Here is a 16,496-nt window from a genome sequence, read left to right as displayed (position 1 = left end):
GGCAGCTCTCTTGAGCAGCTGGCATCTAACTGCATCTAACAGGAAAATCTGCTCCAGTAATGATATTTGGGGGTTGCAGTGGGATACATGTTGCATTGAGACCTCGGTTGTTCTTGAGGAGTTAGGAATGTAAGACCTGGTTCCATGAGACTGTCATGTTTTCTGAAAGACCTTTGAGATCCGGAGAGTAGAGAAAACCCTAGACAAAAAATGCTGCGATAAAAGAGATGCTGTAGCAAGTCTCTTAGTTGACTGATACATATTTATGTCACTGTCTAGCTAGGACAGGCTTCACATCCTCTATACCAGGTAGGATGCTTGCCCTGCACATACCCAACCTGAATTTGATCTCCTTCCTCCTTTATGGTTCCCTCAAGCACAGCCATGCAATGTGCCAGGAACAGCAGTGTTGGGAGTGGACCTGCTCCCCTCACATCCCTCACTGCTGAGCTCTCAGCCCTCAGGAACACAAATTCAGGAAGGACCCCACACTTCAGATCTTTCAGCGTCTTCTGATACCTGAGTAACCCACAAGCCAGGCTCAAGCAGTTGTCACTTTTCAAAGCTTCTTGAAGGTTGGGGGTCAGAGCGGATGCAGGGAGGATCCTTGGCACTATACTCACAGGGTGGTGTCCTCAAGAGTTAGGTGATGAGTCACTCAGTTCTGCCTGCTATGGATAGGGTCACACAGCCCGAGAGAATGGGGACCCAATTTCAGAGAAAGACGCTTGTAAGCAGAGGCAGGAATATAACAAGAATCTAACAAGAGGGGCACATAGGAAAGTTTTCTGGGATCCTAGGGGTGTGATTCCAACTCAGAATGTCAGGAAAAAAAATCACCAGAACAATTTCATTTAAATATATCCCTTAAGGGTTCCCCTCAATATAAGAAGACAAAGAAATCCAGAAGCACAAATTAGTGCAATTTATTTTTTGTTTAGTTTTGGGACCACACCTGGCAATTCTCTGGCCTGACCCCTGACTGCATTCAGGAATCACTCCTAGGATGGCTCAAGGGATCATATGGGGTGCTGGGTGGAACCTGGGTTGGCCTGGGGCCAAGTGTCACAGGACTTAGCTCAGGCACTATGTCTCCAGCTCAGCGATAGAACAGAAGCACTGCTGCCTCCGTGATCTCCCGGCTGTTGCTATTCCCTTTGTGAGTCCCGTATCCATCCCAGTCAAAGGAAGAGAAGTCCCCGCACTGCCGGGGATCATCCTCTGGGAAGAAGCCTCCTCCCCCGATGCAGTGCTAGAAGCAGAAGGGCCCAGTGAGCATTTTGCTACCAAACAGCAGTCCAATGTGCTTGTATCTCCCAGCCACATTCTTTAGTTGTTGTTGGTGTTTTTTTTTTTGGGGGGGGGGCCCACACCCAGTGGCACTCAGGAATTACTCCTGTCTCCGAGTTTAAAAATTACCACTGGCAGGTTCAGGAAACCATATGGGATGCTGGAACCCAAGTCAGTGAGTGCAAGGCAAACACCCTACCAACTGTACTATCCTACCACACATGCACACCCATTGATACTCTCTTCGTCAGGAACCTCTGAAGTCAGTTTCTTCCAGGCTTATTCCTGCCTCCTTCACTGCCCCTCAGAGCCCTCTCCCACCTCTCTTTCCTTCCCAGGTCAGCTCCTAAATATTGTTCTGAAGGGCCCTAGCTGTTTCTCCCCTGTTGAGGCTCCCCTCCCATATTTCAGGTACTCTCAGTCTCCTCCCGTGACCATGGCACCTGCATGCTGTGGGCTTGTGCCCTGAAGTCCTGCAGAGACCTTCATCCAGCACCACCTCCTGAGAACGCACACTGCTGGAATCCACCCAAACAAAGCAAAGGAGCCCTGTCCTCATATCCCTGTCCTGCGATTTCCTTAACTTTGTCACATTCAGATAGCAGCTGGTCTTCCAAAACTATCTGATGCCATTTTACCCTCTGTCCCCACCATTGCCTGTGTCATAGAGTACCCATATGTCCCCTGGACCTGATCCACATTCCTTCTCACCACTTGCCTCATCCCCAACATATCCCCTTATGCACTGACAATTCTGTCCCTTATCTGAGCTTACAGAGGACCATCCTGGTGCATCTCCCATACCTGCAGTGTAAGCTCTTGTTCTGTGTGTTTTAAGGAGTCTTGCATGGTGTGTGAAGGTCCCACTCATGAACAGTGGGACAAACAGGAGCCATGGAGGCAGTGTTTAGGAAAAAAGAACCTCACACACATATGAACACATGGGTATAGACACAGACACAGGCACAGACACACTATCTACCTGCACAGGCTGTTTCCCCTCCACCCAGACTCACATGTTCTGTGTTACACCCTGTGACTCTAATCCCTGCACACAGAGCATTGGCTGCTTTCTCGTTATTGAACACCCGGAACTGGATGAACCCGGCCTGAAACTCCCCTGGAAAAAAGAAAGGAGAAGATTAAGCTTCAAGTTTTCAGGATAGGGCTGGAGCCATTGTACAGTAGGGAGAGTGCGTGCCTTGCACGGGGCTGACCTGGATTTGATCCCCAGCATCCCATAAGGTCCCCTGGGCCTGCCAGGAGTGAGTCCTGAGTGCAGAGCCAGAAGTAACTCCTGAGCACTGCCAGTTTTGGCCCCCCCCAAAAAAAAAACAAAATAAAAAAAATTTAAGAGTAAGTACAAAAGATCTTAAAATTGAAGTTAGTTATATTATAGTGCAGGGATTAGGTATTTGCCTGGATTTGAGTTGGAAGATAAGAGGCAGAACAACTCCGTTCAGCGGAAGAGATTGGAAAAGAACCTTAAAGCAAATGATTAGACAATGGAAAAAATACTCAAGGAATGTGAACAGATGAAAATAGAAGTCTTTGATAAGTTCATCAGCTACCCTAGTCAGAATTTAGGGTGTCCCTGTGCAGCTGCAGTCTTGTGAGGTTGTCTCTTGATGTGATATGATGTGACACATCTCTATTCAGTGTTGGTTGCATGCAAGACAAACGCCCTCCTGCTGTTCTATCAGTCAAACTTAGTAAAAAAAAAAATCATTGTGGTGGGGCTGGAGAGTTAGCACATGAGTTACAGTATTTGCATTACATGCTTCAACCTGGTTTGGTCCCTAGTATTATTGGATCCCTTGGTATTTCTGGTTGTAACTCCGGAGATATCCTCTGTCCTCGCTCCAGAAAATGATATTGCTGTTCTCTGGCAAAGAGATGAGATCAAGCATGGCTCTGAAGTTCTGCTCATACAGAGGAAGGGATTTGGGGGTCCACTCTGCAGAGACTCAGCTCCAGGGTCCTCTGGAAGAAGGAGTAAGAGTAAGGAGGGAACCTCCTTGCAGGTTCCTCCCACCACTGCTGATCCTGGCTCCTTTGCTCAGACCCAGGTCAGGGTGAGGTCAAGGCAGATCCAGGGAATGTCCTTGGCACCATCCTCACAGGGTGGGGTTGCCAAGAGTTAGGAGACAAATTAATCAATGCGGTCTGCTTTAGGCAGGGTCACGAAGCCCTGGAGAAAGGGCTCCTGGTCTTGGAGCAAGTGTAGGTCACAGACAGGGCTGGGAGCTGTGGAGGAAGGGGTGTCTTACCCTTCGAGAGGGGAATGACTCTATTTCTCTATTTCTTTTTCTGTTTCTGGTGAAGGAGGATTCCTGGCAAGTAGAGAGCTTACAAAAAATCACCCACGAACCACTTTTGGTAGGTGGAGGATGTGGGGAAAGGACTTTGTTTATTTTAGGTGGGAATGGGGATAGTTCTTTTTTTTTTTTTTTTTTTTTTTTTTTGGTTCTTGGTTTTTTGGTCACACCGGGCAGTGCTCAGGGGTTACTCCTGGCTCTACACTCAGAAATCTTTCCTGGCAGACTCAGGTAACCATATGGGATGCTGGGATTCGAACCACCATCCTCCTGCATGCAAGACAAATGCCCTACATCCAAGCTATTTCTTCGACCTGAAATGGGATGTTCCTAATGTGTCTCAGACAAACAGGCTAGGAGAATTCAGGTATGTGTAAGTGTCACCTGCTCTTAACCCCAACAATGGCTTTGCCTCCAACTTTTTCCTTCCTTAAACCTCTTCTTCCTTTGATCTGTAATTAAATTCATCCTAGATTGAAGTATTAATTAAATTAATAAAAGTCCTTTATGATGGCGGATGATGGTGGATGGATGGTCAGGCCTTTCTCGGCCAAGCCAGGTGCCTGCACCTTTTTTGGCCTGACCAGTCTTAGGCTTCAGGATAATGGCAAGGAAATGATCTACAGCAGTCAGGTTCAGGAGACTTCAGCTTTATTGCAAAGTCCTAACCACCATATGCATATCTTTTTTGGTTTTTGGGTCACACTCGGCAGTGCTCAGGGGTTACTCCTGGCTCTATGCTCAGAAATCGCCCCTGGCAGGCACAGGGGACCATATGGAATGCCAGGATTCGAACCACTGTCCTCTGCATGAGAGGCAAACATCTTACCTCCATGCTATCCTTCCGGCCCCACCAGATGCATATCTTACGTGGCTTCTAAGCTAACCTTTTTTTTTTTTTTTTTTTTTTTTTTTGGTTTTTGGTTTTTGGGCCACAGGGGTTACTCCTGGCTATGTGCTCAGAAGTCACTCCTGGCTTGGGGGACCATATGGGACGCCGGGGGATCAAACCGCGGTCCGTCCTAGGCTAGCACTGCAAGGCAGACACCTTACCTCTAGCACCACCGCCCCGGCCCCCTAAGCTAACCTTTTAAGCAGCCTCCTTCAGCTGCCCTGCATCTATCCTGTCTTTCCTCTCTCCATCCAGCATCCTTCTGAGGCTTCTTGCTGAATCTCTCTCAATCTCTTTACACCCCTCAGGCAACCCCTTTGTTACCTTCCATAGACCCCTCCCAGATGTGGGATGGTCTGACCATCAGGTAAGATACACTTATTTTGCCCTGGGAGGGGTAACATCTCCCTTTGGTGAAGGACAAAATAAAAAGGGGGAGAAAACAGAGAAACCCAACTGAGAGGCTGATTTTTAAGCCCCCTACATTTGAACTGTTTCAGGTTATCTCTTAACCCTTTAGTTGCATCATTGCCTTGCTGGTTTAAAATGTGTTCCAGGAGCCCTAGATATAGCACAGCGTTAGGGTGTTTGCTTTGCAGACAGCCTCTCCAGGACAGATGGTGGTTCGAATTTCAGCATTCCATATGGTTCCCCAAGCCAGAATCGATTTCTGAGCTCAATGCCAGGAATAACCCCTGAGCATCACAGGGTGTGGCCCAACACGCCCCCCCCCCCAAAAAAAAAACAAATAAAATGTGTTTCATAGTTTTTCTTGATTAATATTTTCCCTAATTGCTATGATGTTTTATTGTGTGCATTAATGTTGTAGCCTGTTTTCAAACTGTATTTTCTGTATAAATGTTCTTGTAATTTTGTTTAGGGATGTTTAATGAAAGAAGCTAGGATGTTCCAGCATAAAAGTGTTTGGTTAAATAGCATTAAGAATTTTAAACTCATTACAGCACTATTTACCATAGCAAGACTCTGGAAACAACCAAGATGCCCTTCAACAGACAAATGGCTAAAGAAACTGTGGTACATATACACAATGGAATATTATGCAGCTGTCAGGAGAGATGAAGTCATGAAATTTTCCTATACATGGATGTACACGGAATCTATTATGCTGAGTGAAATAAGTCAGAGAGAGAGAAAAAACACAGAATGGTCTCACTCATCTATGGGTTTTAAGAAAAATGAAAGATATTCTTGCAATAATAATTTTCAGACACAAAAGAGAAAAGAGCTGGAAGTTACAGCTCACCTCAGGAAGCTCACCACAAAGAGTGATGAGTTTAGTTAGAGAAATAACTACATTTTGAACTGTCCTAATAATGAGAATGTATGAGGGAAATGGAAAGCCTATCTAGAGTACAGGCGGGGGTCGGGTGGGGAGGAGGGAGATTTGGGACATTGGTGATGGGAATGTTGCACTGGTGATGGATGGTGTTCTTTACATGACTGAAACCCAAACACAATCATGTATGTAATCAAGGTGTTTAAGTAAAATATATATTAAAAAATTAATTTTAAACTACATGTGTATTTTGCAGAAAAGTTCTGTTTATTGAAAAGGCTGCTATTTTAATTTCTCTTTAGACTTTATGGCTTTTGGGAATATTAGGGTTCCTGCCTTTGGCTGGAGAAGTCAAGAAAAACAGAAGATATCCTTTTTTCTTTTTTTTTTAAGGAAGGGGCAGATGTTACCCCTCCCCAGGCCAAATATTAATATTTTTTTTCCAAATGTTAATCTTACCTGATGACCAGGTCTACCCACTACTGAATGGGGGTCTGTTGAGTTTAATTAGAGGGGTCTGGGGGAGTGGTAAAAGAGAAGCCTCATGAAAAGGACCAGAGTGGAGTGATAAGACAGAGGTTGGGTGCAGAGAGTCTGTTTAGCTTAGAAGCCATGCATGATGGCTGTTATTTTGTTAACAATATAGCTTCATGTCTCCTGAAATCTGACTGCTGTGGATAATTTCCTCGCCATTATTCTGAACCATCAGTCCCGCTTGCCTAAAGAAGCTGCAGGCACCGGGCAGGCTGAGAAAGGCTCCCCCATCCACTCCATACACTGCATTCCCCGATGCAGTGCTGGAAGCAGAAGGGCCCAGTGAGCATTTTGTTGCCAAACAGCAGTCTAGTTTGCTTGCACCTCCATGCAACATCAAGGACGTTATATTTAATATTTAATTCAACACTAGATCTGTTCTGGGAGTTGTTTAGAGCAAGTACAAGGTCAAGGATAGTGCAGAGACTCAGCAACAGCCTATTGTTGGAAACATACATGACAGACTCCCTCACCCCCAAGGTGTCATCTTCTGAGAGGGGACTGGGTACTTCTGGAGAACATGGGAACCAGTGATGCTCCTGAGAGGGTTTTAGGACCAGTGTACTCTGAGTGGTAGCAGAATGATTTGGCATTGTGGAAACCCAAGCCACAGGCTGGAATTGGCCCAGACAGAATCCATCCAGGAAAAACCCTCCCCATCTGTGTGTAGGGATCACACCCACAACAGCTGCCTCTAGTTCTTTTTGGTTATTGGGGTGGTTAGGGTTTACTCTTGACAGGACTTGGGAAACTCTGGGGTTCTGGGAATGATTGCACACAAGGTCAGCACACCCCTTGCTCTACGACCACTCCAGTCCTTTCTTTTTCTTTTTCTTTTCTACAATGTGTCGCTTAACTCTTATGAGTGGGTTATATTGAGAAAAGCCACAATCAGGCCTTGGTTTTCCATCCAGGGCTCTGTTCTCCTCCTCCATCGAGCACTGTGCCTTGACATGGCAAGAAGGATGAACAAGAACAAAATCTTTGCCCCTCCCCTAAACTCTAACAAGAGGGGCCCATAGGAGAGTGTTCTGGGATTCCAAAGATGGGATTCCAACTCAGAAAGTCAGAGAAAAAAATCACCAGAACAATTTCATTTACATATATCCCTTAAGTGTTCCTCTAAATGTAAAAAGACAAAGAAATCCAGCAACACAGATTCATGCAATTTATTTTTGTTTAGTTTTGGGACCACACTTGGCAATACTCAGGGCTGAATGCTGACTGCACTCAGGAATCACTCCTTGAGCGCTCAAGGAATCATATGGGGTGCTGGGTTGAACCTGGGTTGGCCTGAGGCCAACTGTCCCAGGACTTGGCTCAGGCACTGTGTCTCCGCTCAGCGGTAGAACAGGAGCACGGCTGCCTCCGTGATCTCCCGGCTAGGGCTATACCTGATGTGAGTTCCATATCCATTCCAGTCAAAGGAAGAGAAGTCCCCACACTGCCTGGGGTTGTCCTCTGGGAAGAAGCCTCCTCCCCCAATGCAGTGCTAGAACCAGAAGGACCCAGTGAGGGTTTTGCTGCCAGAGGTCCAGTGTGCTTGCACCTCCCAGCCACATTCTTTAGTTGGTGGTGGTGTTTCGGGTGGGGGGGTGGAATACACCCAGCAGCACTCAGGGATTACTCCTGGCTCTGAGTTCAAAAATTACCCTGGTAGTCTCACTGGCCATATGGGATGCTAAGAATCAAACCTAGGTCTGTTGCATTCAAAGTAAACACCTTACCAACTGTGCTGTCCTACCATGTCCCCACCCCCCTTAAAACACTCTTCCTCAGAAACCTCTGAAGTTAGGCTCTTCCAGGCTTCTTCCAGCCTCTTTCACTGCCCTTCAGAGCCCTCTCCCACCTCTCTTCCCTTCCCAGGCCAGCCTCTTAATACTGCTCTGAAGGGCTCTAGCTGCATCTCCCCTGTTGAGGCTCCCCTTCCAGATTTCAGGTGCTCTCAGCCTCCTCCCTTGACCACGGTGCCCACATGCTGTGGGACTGTGCTCTGAAGCCCTGCAGGGATCTTCATTCCACACCTCCGGGTCCTGAGAACACACAGCTGTGGAATCCACCCTAGCAAAAGCAAAGGATCCCTGCCCTCATGTCCCTGCCCTGTGCTTTCCTTAATCTTGTCACTTTCAGATAGATAGCAGCTGGCCTTCCAGAACTATCTGATGTCCCCACCATTGCTCATATCATAGAGTGACCCATCTGTCACCTAGATTTAATCCACATCACTTATCACTGCCTGCTCCATCCCCAACACATACCCATATGCACTGACATTTCTGTTTTATTTTGTTTTGGTTTTGGTTTTTGGGTCACACCCGGCAACGCTCAGGGGTTATTCCTGGCTCAACACCCAGAAATCGCCCCCAGCAGGCTCAGGGAACCATATGGGATGCCGGGATTTGAACCACCATCCTTCCGCATGCAAGGCAAATGCCTTACCGCTGTGCTATCTCTCCGGCCCCGCACTGACATTTCTGTTTCTCATCTGAGCTCCCAGAGGACCATCCAGGTATGTCTCCCACACCTGCAGTGTGAGCGCCTGTTGTGTGTGTGTGTGTGTGTGTGTGTGTGTGTGTGTGTGTGTGTGTTTGGGGGAGTCTTGCATGGTGTGTGAAAGACTCACATAAATAGTAGGACAAGCAGGAGCCATGGAAGAAGTGTTTAGGAAACACAACCCCACACACATCTGAACACAGTGGCATACACACACACACACACACACACACACACACACACACACACACACACACACGCACGCATGCACTCTGCCCACACAGGCTATTTTCCCCCAGACTCACATGTTCTGTGTTACACCCTGTGACTTTCATCCCTGGACACAGAGCATTGACTGCTTTCTCGTTATTGAACACCCGGAACTGGATGAACCCGGCCTCAAACTCCTCTGGGGAAGAAGAACACAGAAAGATTAAGTTTAAAATTCTCAGGGCCAGAGCAATAGTACAACAGGGAGGATATGTGCCTTGCCTGAGGCCAACCTAGGTTTAATCTCTGGCATCCCATATGGTCCCTGAGCCTGCCAGGAGTGATTCCTGCGTGCAGAACCAGTAGTAATCCCTGAGCACTGCCATGTGTGATGCAAAAACAAAAAAAAAAGTTTTTTTAAGAGTAAGTTTTAAAATTTAAAAATTGATGATCCTTTGCATGCCATATGGTTCCCAGAGTTTGCCAGGAGCGATTTCTGAGTGCAGAGCCAGGAATAATCGCTGAGTGCTACTGGGTATGGACCAAACCAAAAAAAAATAATAATTTAAAGATTGAGGTTAGAGTTATAGTACATAGTTAGGCGCTTGTCTTACAACATGGCCAGCCTGGATTGGTCTCCAGCACTCCATATGGACCCTAAGCACAGCCAGGAGTAATTCCTGAGGGCAGAGTTAGGATAACTCCTGAGCTTCATTGATTATAACCCCAAAATAGTTATAAATAAAGAAAAGTATAAAGGAAAGTTCAAGAGTTTCACCCTTTCTTCTACCATCATGGATACCCTAATCAGTAGTTGGGTAAACCTCTGTAGCTGCACAGGGGTCCAGTCTTATGTGGGGTGTCCCCTCATGTGACATGGCTTACAGAAACTTCTGTGTATCTGGGACAGAGGACATCAGGGCCCACGGGGATACCTGTCTGCCTGAGGCTGCAGGAGACACTCACCCCACAGTGTAAGCCTAATGCTCAGCTCCCCCCATCCAAAAAGCCTGGATTCCCTCCTGCTGTGCGGATCCTCTTGCTTAATTCAATCAAACATTCATGATGGTGAAGGGACAGAAGGCAGAGAGTGACCCTGTTAACGTTCTGTTCATTTGCCCCTAGAGAATGGTATGTGCTTGCATTGGTTGAAAAATACTCACTTTGACCCTCGGGAGAGTAGTAAGAGGCAGTTTTTTGGGCATCTCCATAGTCATAGTTCACAGGAATGGCAGGACCATTGTCATTCAGACACTTGCCAAGGTTGTACTTCACAGGGTATTTCTGCAAGACCCAACAGAGGGTGCACGAGTGCATCGTCCACCTGGGGCTTGGATCTGGAAAGGTGGGTCCTGAGGTAGGGCTCAACCTTTCTCCCTCCCATTCCAGGGCTCCCTCAGCCTGGCTCAGAGCTCCTGAGGAAGCAGCAGAAAGATCATAGCAATGTAGGGTGCAAACTCACATCACCCCCAGAGTGCCCTGGACAGAGCCCAGCTGCTCTTTAGCCCACTGTGGACTCTGATCACCCTGTAAGCACCTATACCCCACAGCTTGGGTACCTGGTATAGGCCAAAGAGGTTGTTCCCATGGTTCCGGAAGAAGTTTGAGGAGGTGTGATACCGCAGCAGCGAGCTCTTTCTCCAGGACCCCATCGGAGTCTCGTTAGGTACATGCCAGATGCTCAGGTCTTCGGCCTGGATGTCGTAGTAGCCGGGGTTCTGCACAAACACCCCAGAGCCTGATAGCACCATGCCCAAGTCTGCTCCCCGCACAGTCCTAGGGAGTTAGATCACCATACAGGAAGTAGAATCCCTCTCCCAAGGTCCTCCTGGCCACACTGTTCCACCATGGACCCATCCGGACTCCCAGGAGCTAAGCCAGCCTACTGCGCCATGGCACAGGCCAGGCCAGTGGTGCTCACCTTGTAGTCATCACTGGTGGCCGCCTCAGCAGACCCAAAGGTGTTGTAATTGGCCCAGTTATTGTCCCCCGCCGGATAGTCAGTGCGACTGCCCTGCTGGCTGGACCAGCGATCCCCCACCGTGCACTTCCCGGCCAGGTGGTTCTCGTGCACGCTGGCCACCAGGGTCCAGCCGCCCCCATCCGTGGTCATGTCACAGAAGGTCTGGTAGACGACCCTATTCTCTGTACGGAGCAGATATAGCCCATCTGCAAGGAACACCCCAGATGCCCCAGCTCAGATCTCTGCCACCAGGCAGAAGAGTCCCAGCATGGCTGGTGGCACCATGTCTCCTAAGGAGCTCCTGGGGTCATCTCTGAATGGACACAGCCCCATCGCCCCAGTACCCACCCTTGCTGCAAAGACTGTGCAGAGCAGGTGTCCCTGGTATCTCCTGGTTCAATGTTCCCTAAATGCTCCCCGGGCGTCACTAGAATACTGAGTCCCCAAATGCAAAGAGGCATTTTGCTATCACTGGGGGTACCCCAAACCTTATTTACCCATAAATTTCCCCCCCCCCCAGTTTGGTTTAGCCTGAGAATATGGGCTGCCTGGATCCTCCCAGGTCCATGGGCTCTCCTGGCCCAGAGAGCCACAGGGCTGGGTTGGGCTCATACATACCCTCTGAGCTTGGATGATTTGTCTTGATTTCTTTGCAGCTCCAAGGCAGGGAGCTGAGGAACGAGGAATGAAGAACGAGACCATTGTTGGTCTCAGGCATCTCCAGAGATGGGGCTGCAACAGAGTCCTTCTCCTCTCCTTGTGCGAGACACACTTTCCTCCACTGCTCACAGCTCTGTATGTCACCTGAACTTGCTCTGAAGCTGGGTTGTCGTTCTCTTGGGATGTGTGACCCTGTCCAAAGCAGGTGGCACTGACTGACCCATCCCTTAATTCTTGAGGACCCCACCTTGTGAGGATGGCTCCAAGGGGGCTCCCTGAATCCACCCTGACCCCAGGTGCCATGTCCTGAGCTGAGGTCCCAGGAGCAGGCATGCTGGGAGAGGGCCTAATCCCCCCACATCCCTCACTGCTGAGCTCTCCGCCCCTCAGGGACACACAGTCTGGAAAGACCCCATTCTCCATGACCATTCCTAATACTCGAGATCAAAGTGACCCCCAAGCCAGGCGTTAAGTTCTTGTCATTTTTCTGAACATCTTGAGCACCTTGTCCCCTGCTAATCAAGCTGCCCAGACTCACCAGCACCCCAGGTGGCCACAGAGAGGAACAGCAGGCAGGAGCACAGGAACAGCTAAGGGGACAGGACACACAGGGTCACCAGCAGGTCTGTTCTCTCCTTCATCCCTCACACCTTCCTCTATACCTCCATGGGATGCGGTTTTCTGGGGCTTTTGAAACTTTGGGGGACTCCCGTTTTTTCAGACCTATACATAGCCCTCTTCCCTGTGACCCACCCCACACCTGTGATGCCATCTTTGCACTGCACTCGGATCAAACTGGACCTGATAGACACTGGTACCGTCCTCTCTCTCAGATGCTTGAGCTCAGAGTCCCTGCTGAAGCACCCCAGACTTCTTTCTTCCTCAGAGGTACTGCTGCAAGGTTGTGCCTGCTTTTATGGATACAGCCCCCCTTGCAGTCGTGCTCCTCCCTGTAATGGGCTTTAGTAGGGGCAGGTTTGGTGGAGATCCCCTGGAATGGGAGAAGTCACATGTCTGCTGGAGGCAGGCATGTGAGTTGGGGAGGGGTGGGCAGTGTCCCTTGGAACGTCTGGAAGACTTTCCCTGACACCCATCTGTCAGCATTCATGGTCTACACATTCCTGGCTCTCTTAAGCTATTCCTGCAGGGCCAGTCTTGTGCTCTTGCCAACCGAAACCATCACCTGCAGCCATAGTGGTCTGTTTATTCATGTTACAATAGTCATAAGTAGAACTGGAAAGATAGCACAGCGGCGGAGCATTTACCTTGCACACAACTGACCCAGGTCAGACCCGGATTCGATCGGGGCATCCCATATGGTCCCTTGAGCCTGCCAAGAGTAAGATTTCTGAGCTCAGAGCCAGGAGAAATCCCTGAGCACAGCTGGGTGTGGCCTAAAAACAAAAACAAAAAATTAGTCATAAATTAATACTGACAATCTAAGCAAGATAGCAAAGTGATAGGCTCTCTCACCTCTCTGCCATGGCTTCTCTCAGGGCACTGTGACCCCTCTGCTTTACGACTCTCCCTCCTCATCTGCACATGCTCTGGCCTTTCATTTGATTCCATCTCCAATCAATTCTACACATAGTGACACCTACGTGATGTGTGGTTCCATCACAGGACTCTCCTCCCTTACCTTTGCACTCTCTTCAGCTTCCCACATGGCCTCTCCTGGTGCCAAGAGTCCTGGGTGACTAGGATCCAGGGTGGCACTGAGCAGTCTTCAGGACCTGTATTATCTGAGGTCTGTGTCTTTCCTCCCTCTCTTCGGAGTCTCCTGTCCCTTAATGTCCTTCGTTCCTGGGCCTGCTCCATGTGTCAACACTAGGGCTGCACCGTGGACTTGGGCTGTCAATCCACCAACTCCTTTCCTATGTTAAGCAGCATTTAAGCAGCGTCAGGTAGGCAGGCAGCCACAGTCAGCTAGTGTGCCCTGTGACCTCCAGTCCATTTCAGGGCTTTAGAAACCACTCCCAAACACACATATGGGGAGCTTCCTCCCTCTTTGAGATGAGAGGCCAGGTATTAAACCTCGCTTGTCCATGTGCAAGGCAAGCACCCTGCCTGCTGCAGGGGATGGGAAGTCTTTTGCGGGCTAGATAGTAACACCAATGTGTGCCAGCCAACTAAGTCTTTCCTACTGTCTCTTTTTGCCCAGCAGTTTCTGTCTAGGGTTCTTCTCAGTCTCCAATCTCCCAGGTCTTTCAGAAAACACTAGGGTCTCATGCAACCAGGTCCTACATTCCTAACTTCATCAGAAGAAAAACTGAGGTCCTGAACTGATGCAGACTGCAATATGGATCCCACTGCAACTTCCAAATAGTGTGCCCCAGAGCAGTTTTATTCTGTGAGACAGTGACAGATGGCCATAGATCCCTCACACACTCCTAGATTTTATTCTCTGGTGGATTCTTCCTTCTCTGTGGCTTAGTGCCCCTCTGTGCCTCCCTCTATCCAGCTCCTCAGTCCAGCTCTGACATAAAGGGATGTGGCTCATCTGCACCTGCCTATGAATGCTCCTCTCTGTGCCCCTGCTCTGTTGTCTCCCTGGGTCATCCTTAGCCAATGTTTGGCTTCTGACCTGGGATGAGGTTTGGGGGTTGTGACTGCAGGCACCAGGGAAGAGTGACTGCATACAGGTGTTCAAAAACCCCTTTCCCTTCAAGGCCCTTCCCTGAGGCTCCTGACCATGGCCCTTCCCTGAGGCTCCAGAAGATCCCCCAAGAACTAATTTGATGATTTCTGACTCAGCATGGGGGTAAGACAAGGAAAGTCTAGCCAGTGATCCTGGGCTATGGCCTGCTCTTTCTCTCTGTGGCCACTAGGGGCAGACATGAGCCTGGTAATTTAGCAGGGTAGGGGCTGGTTCCAATACTGCCAGGGGAACCTGAGATGGTCAGAAAAGTGACAAGAACATGAACCAGTTTGGGGATTCACTCTGGTCTCCGAGGGCATAGAAAGGTCACGGAGTTTGGGAGTCCTCCCTGACTCTGTGTTCCTGAGGGGCTGAGAGATCATCAGTGAGGATATGGGGGACCAGGGCCCCTCCCACCACTGCTGCCTCTGGGACCTCAGCTCAGACCCAGGTCACGTAGAGGTCAGGGCAGATCCAGGGAGTGTCCTTGGCAACATCTTCACAGGGTGGGATCTTCCAGTGTTAGGAGATGGATCACTCAGTGCTGCCTGCTCTGGACAGGGTCACACAGCCCAAGAGAAAGGGCACAGTTCTCAGGGCAAGTGCAGGTCACAGGCAGGGCTGGGAGTTGTAGAGGACAGGGTGTCTTGTCTTTGGAGAGAGGAATGACTCTATTTCTCTATTTCTGTTTCTGTTTCTGGTGAAGTCTGATCCCAGGCAAGTAGAGAGTTTAGAAAATATCATCCATACCCTTCAACAGATGAATGGCTAAAAAAAACTGTGGTACATATACACAATGGAATATTATGCAGCTGTCAGGAGAGATGAAGTCATGAAATTTTCCTATACATGGATGAACACGGAATCTATTATGCTGAGTGAAATAAGTCAGAGAGAGAGAAACGCAGAATGGTCTCACTCATCTATGGGTTTTAAGAAAAATGAAAGACATTCTTGCAATAATAATTTTCAGACACAAAAGAGAGAAGGGCTGGAAGTTACAGCTCACCTCATGAAGCTCACCACAAAGAGTGATGAGTTTAGTTAAAGAAATAATTACATTTATATCCTAATAATGAGAACGTATGAGGATTATAGAAAGCCTGTCTAGAGTACAGGTGGGGGTTAGGGGGGAGGAGGGAGATTTGGGACATTGGTGATGGGAATGTTGCACTGGTGATGGGGGGTGTTCTTTACATGACTGAAACCCAAACACAATCATGTATGTAATCAAGATGTTTAAATAAAATATATAAAAAAAAGAAAAGAAAGAAAATGTCATCCACAAAACACGACTGGTGGGTGGAGAGGTGGGGGCAGAAGGGCTCCATTTATTTTAGTTGGGAGTAGGAATTATCTAATGTGTCTCAGCCAGCCAGTTAGGGCAAAGTCAGATGTGTGTAAGATGACACCCACTGTTAACCCAAAACGAAGACTTTAGCCCAACTTCCTCCTTCCTTAAACCTCTTCCTTTGATCTAGGTACAAGATTCTAGGATGTAAAAGCCATCCTAGACCTGTACTTTGTTTTCTCTCTAGATCTTCCCACTCCAGGTGAATTACTGGGTAATAAAGAAGGAGCAGTTCTGGCTCTTGGCTGAGGCTGAGAGATGGTGAGGTGAAAAAGAAACTGGCGGGGCCGGGCGGTGGTGCTAAAGGTAAGGTGCCTGCCTTGCCTGCGCTAGCCTAGGACGGACCGCGGTTCGAATCCCCCGGCATCCCATATGGTCCCCCAAGCCAGGAGCGACTTCTGAGCGCATAGCCAGGAGTAACCCCTGAGCATTACCGGGTGTGGCCCAAAAACAAAAAAAAAAAAAAGAAAAGGAAACTGGCTTCTAGATCTTTCCTGACTGGCTTGGCTCTTTTGCCACTACCCTGCTTCAGACCTTCCTATCTTCTAACATGGGGTGAGATATGGTATATACTCAAGTATAAGCTGAACACCATAATTTTACCCTAAAAACTGAAAAAAACTTAATGACTCGAGTATAAGCTAAGGTGGAAAATGTAGCAGCCACTGGTAAATTTTAAAAATAAGAATATATACCCAAAGCAAAAGAAAGAAATGGGGCCGGAGCAGTGGTGCAAGCAGTAGGGCATTTGCCTTGCACACACTGACCTAGAACAAACCACAGTTCGATCCCCCAGCATCCCAAGCCAGGAGCGATTTCTGAGCACATAGCCAGGAGTAACCCTTGAGCA

General features: G+C 48.5%; 1 protein-coding gene across 1 annotated transcript; it reads right to left on the bottom strand.

Moving 5' to 3' along the window:
• Positions 1 to 1,099: 1,099 nt before the first annotated feature.
• On the bottom strand, positions 1,100 to 13,323 carry LOC126028481 (intelectin-1a-like). Its single transcript, XM_049787452.1, has 8 exons — positions 13,297 to 13,323; positions 12,196 to 12,247; positions 11,616 to 11,849; positions 10,956 to 11,203; positions 10,594 to 10,752; positions 10,198 to 10,318; positions 9,130 to 9,233; positions 1,100 to 1,252 (listed from the first exon to the last, which is right to left on the bottom strand). Exons 1-8 carry the CDS (start codon positions 13,321 to 13,323, stop codon positions 1,100 to 1,102), a joined length of 1,098 nt encoding a protein of 365 aa, XP_049643409.1.
• Positions 13,324 to 16,496: the final 3,173 nt, after the last annotated feature.

Source organism: Suncus etruscus, chromosome 14 (assembly GCF_024139225.1).
Source record: "Suncus etruscus isolate mSunEtr1 chromosome 14, mSunEtr1.pri.cur, whole genome shotgun sequence".
Lineage (NCBI taxonomy): Eukaryota > Metazoa > Chordata > Mammalia > Eulipotyphla > Soricidae > Suncus > Suncus etruscus.
Note: the sequence above shows the minus strand (reverse complement) of the source record. Positions and strands in the feature narration are given on the sequence as shown.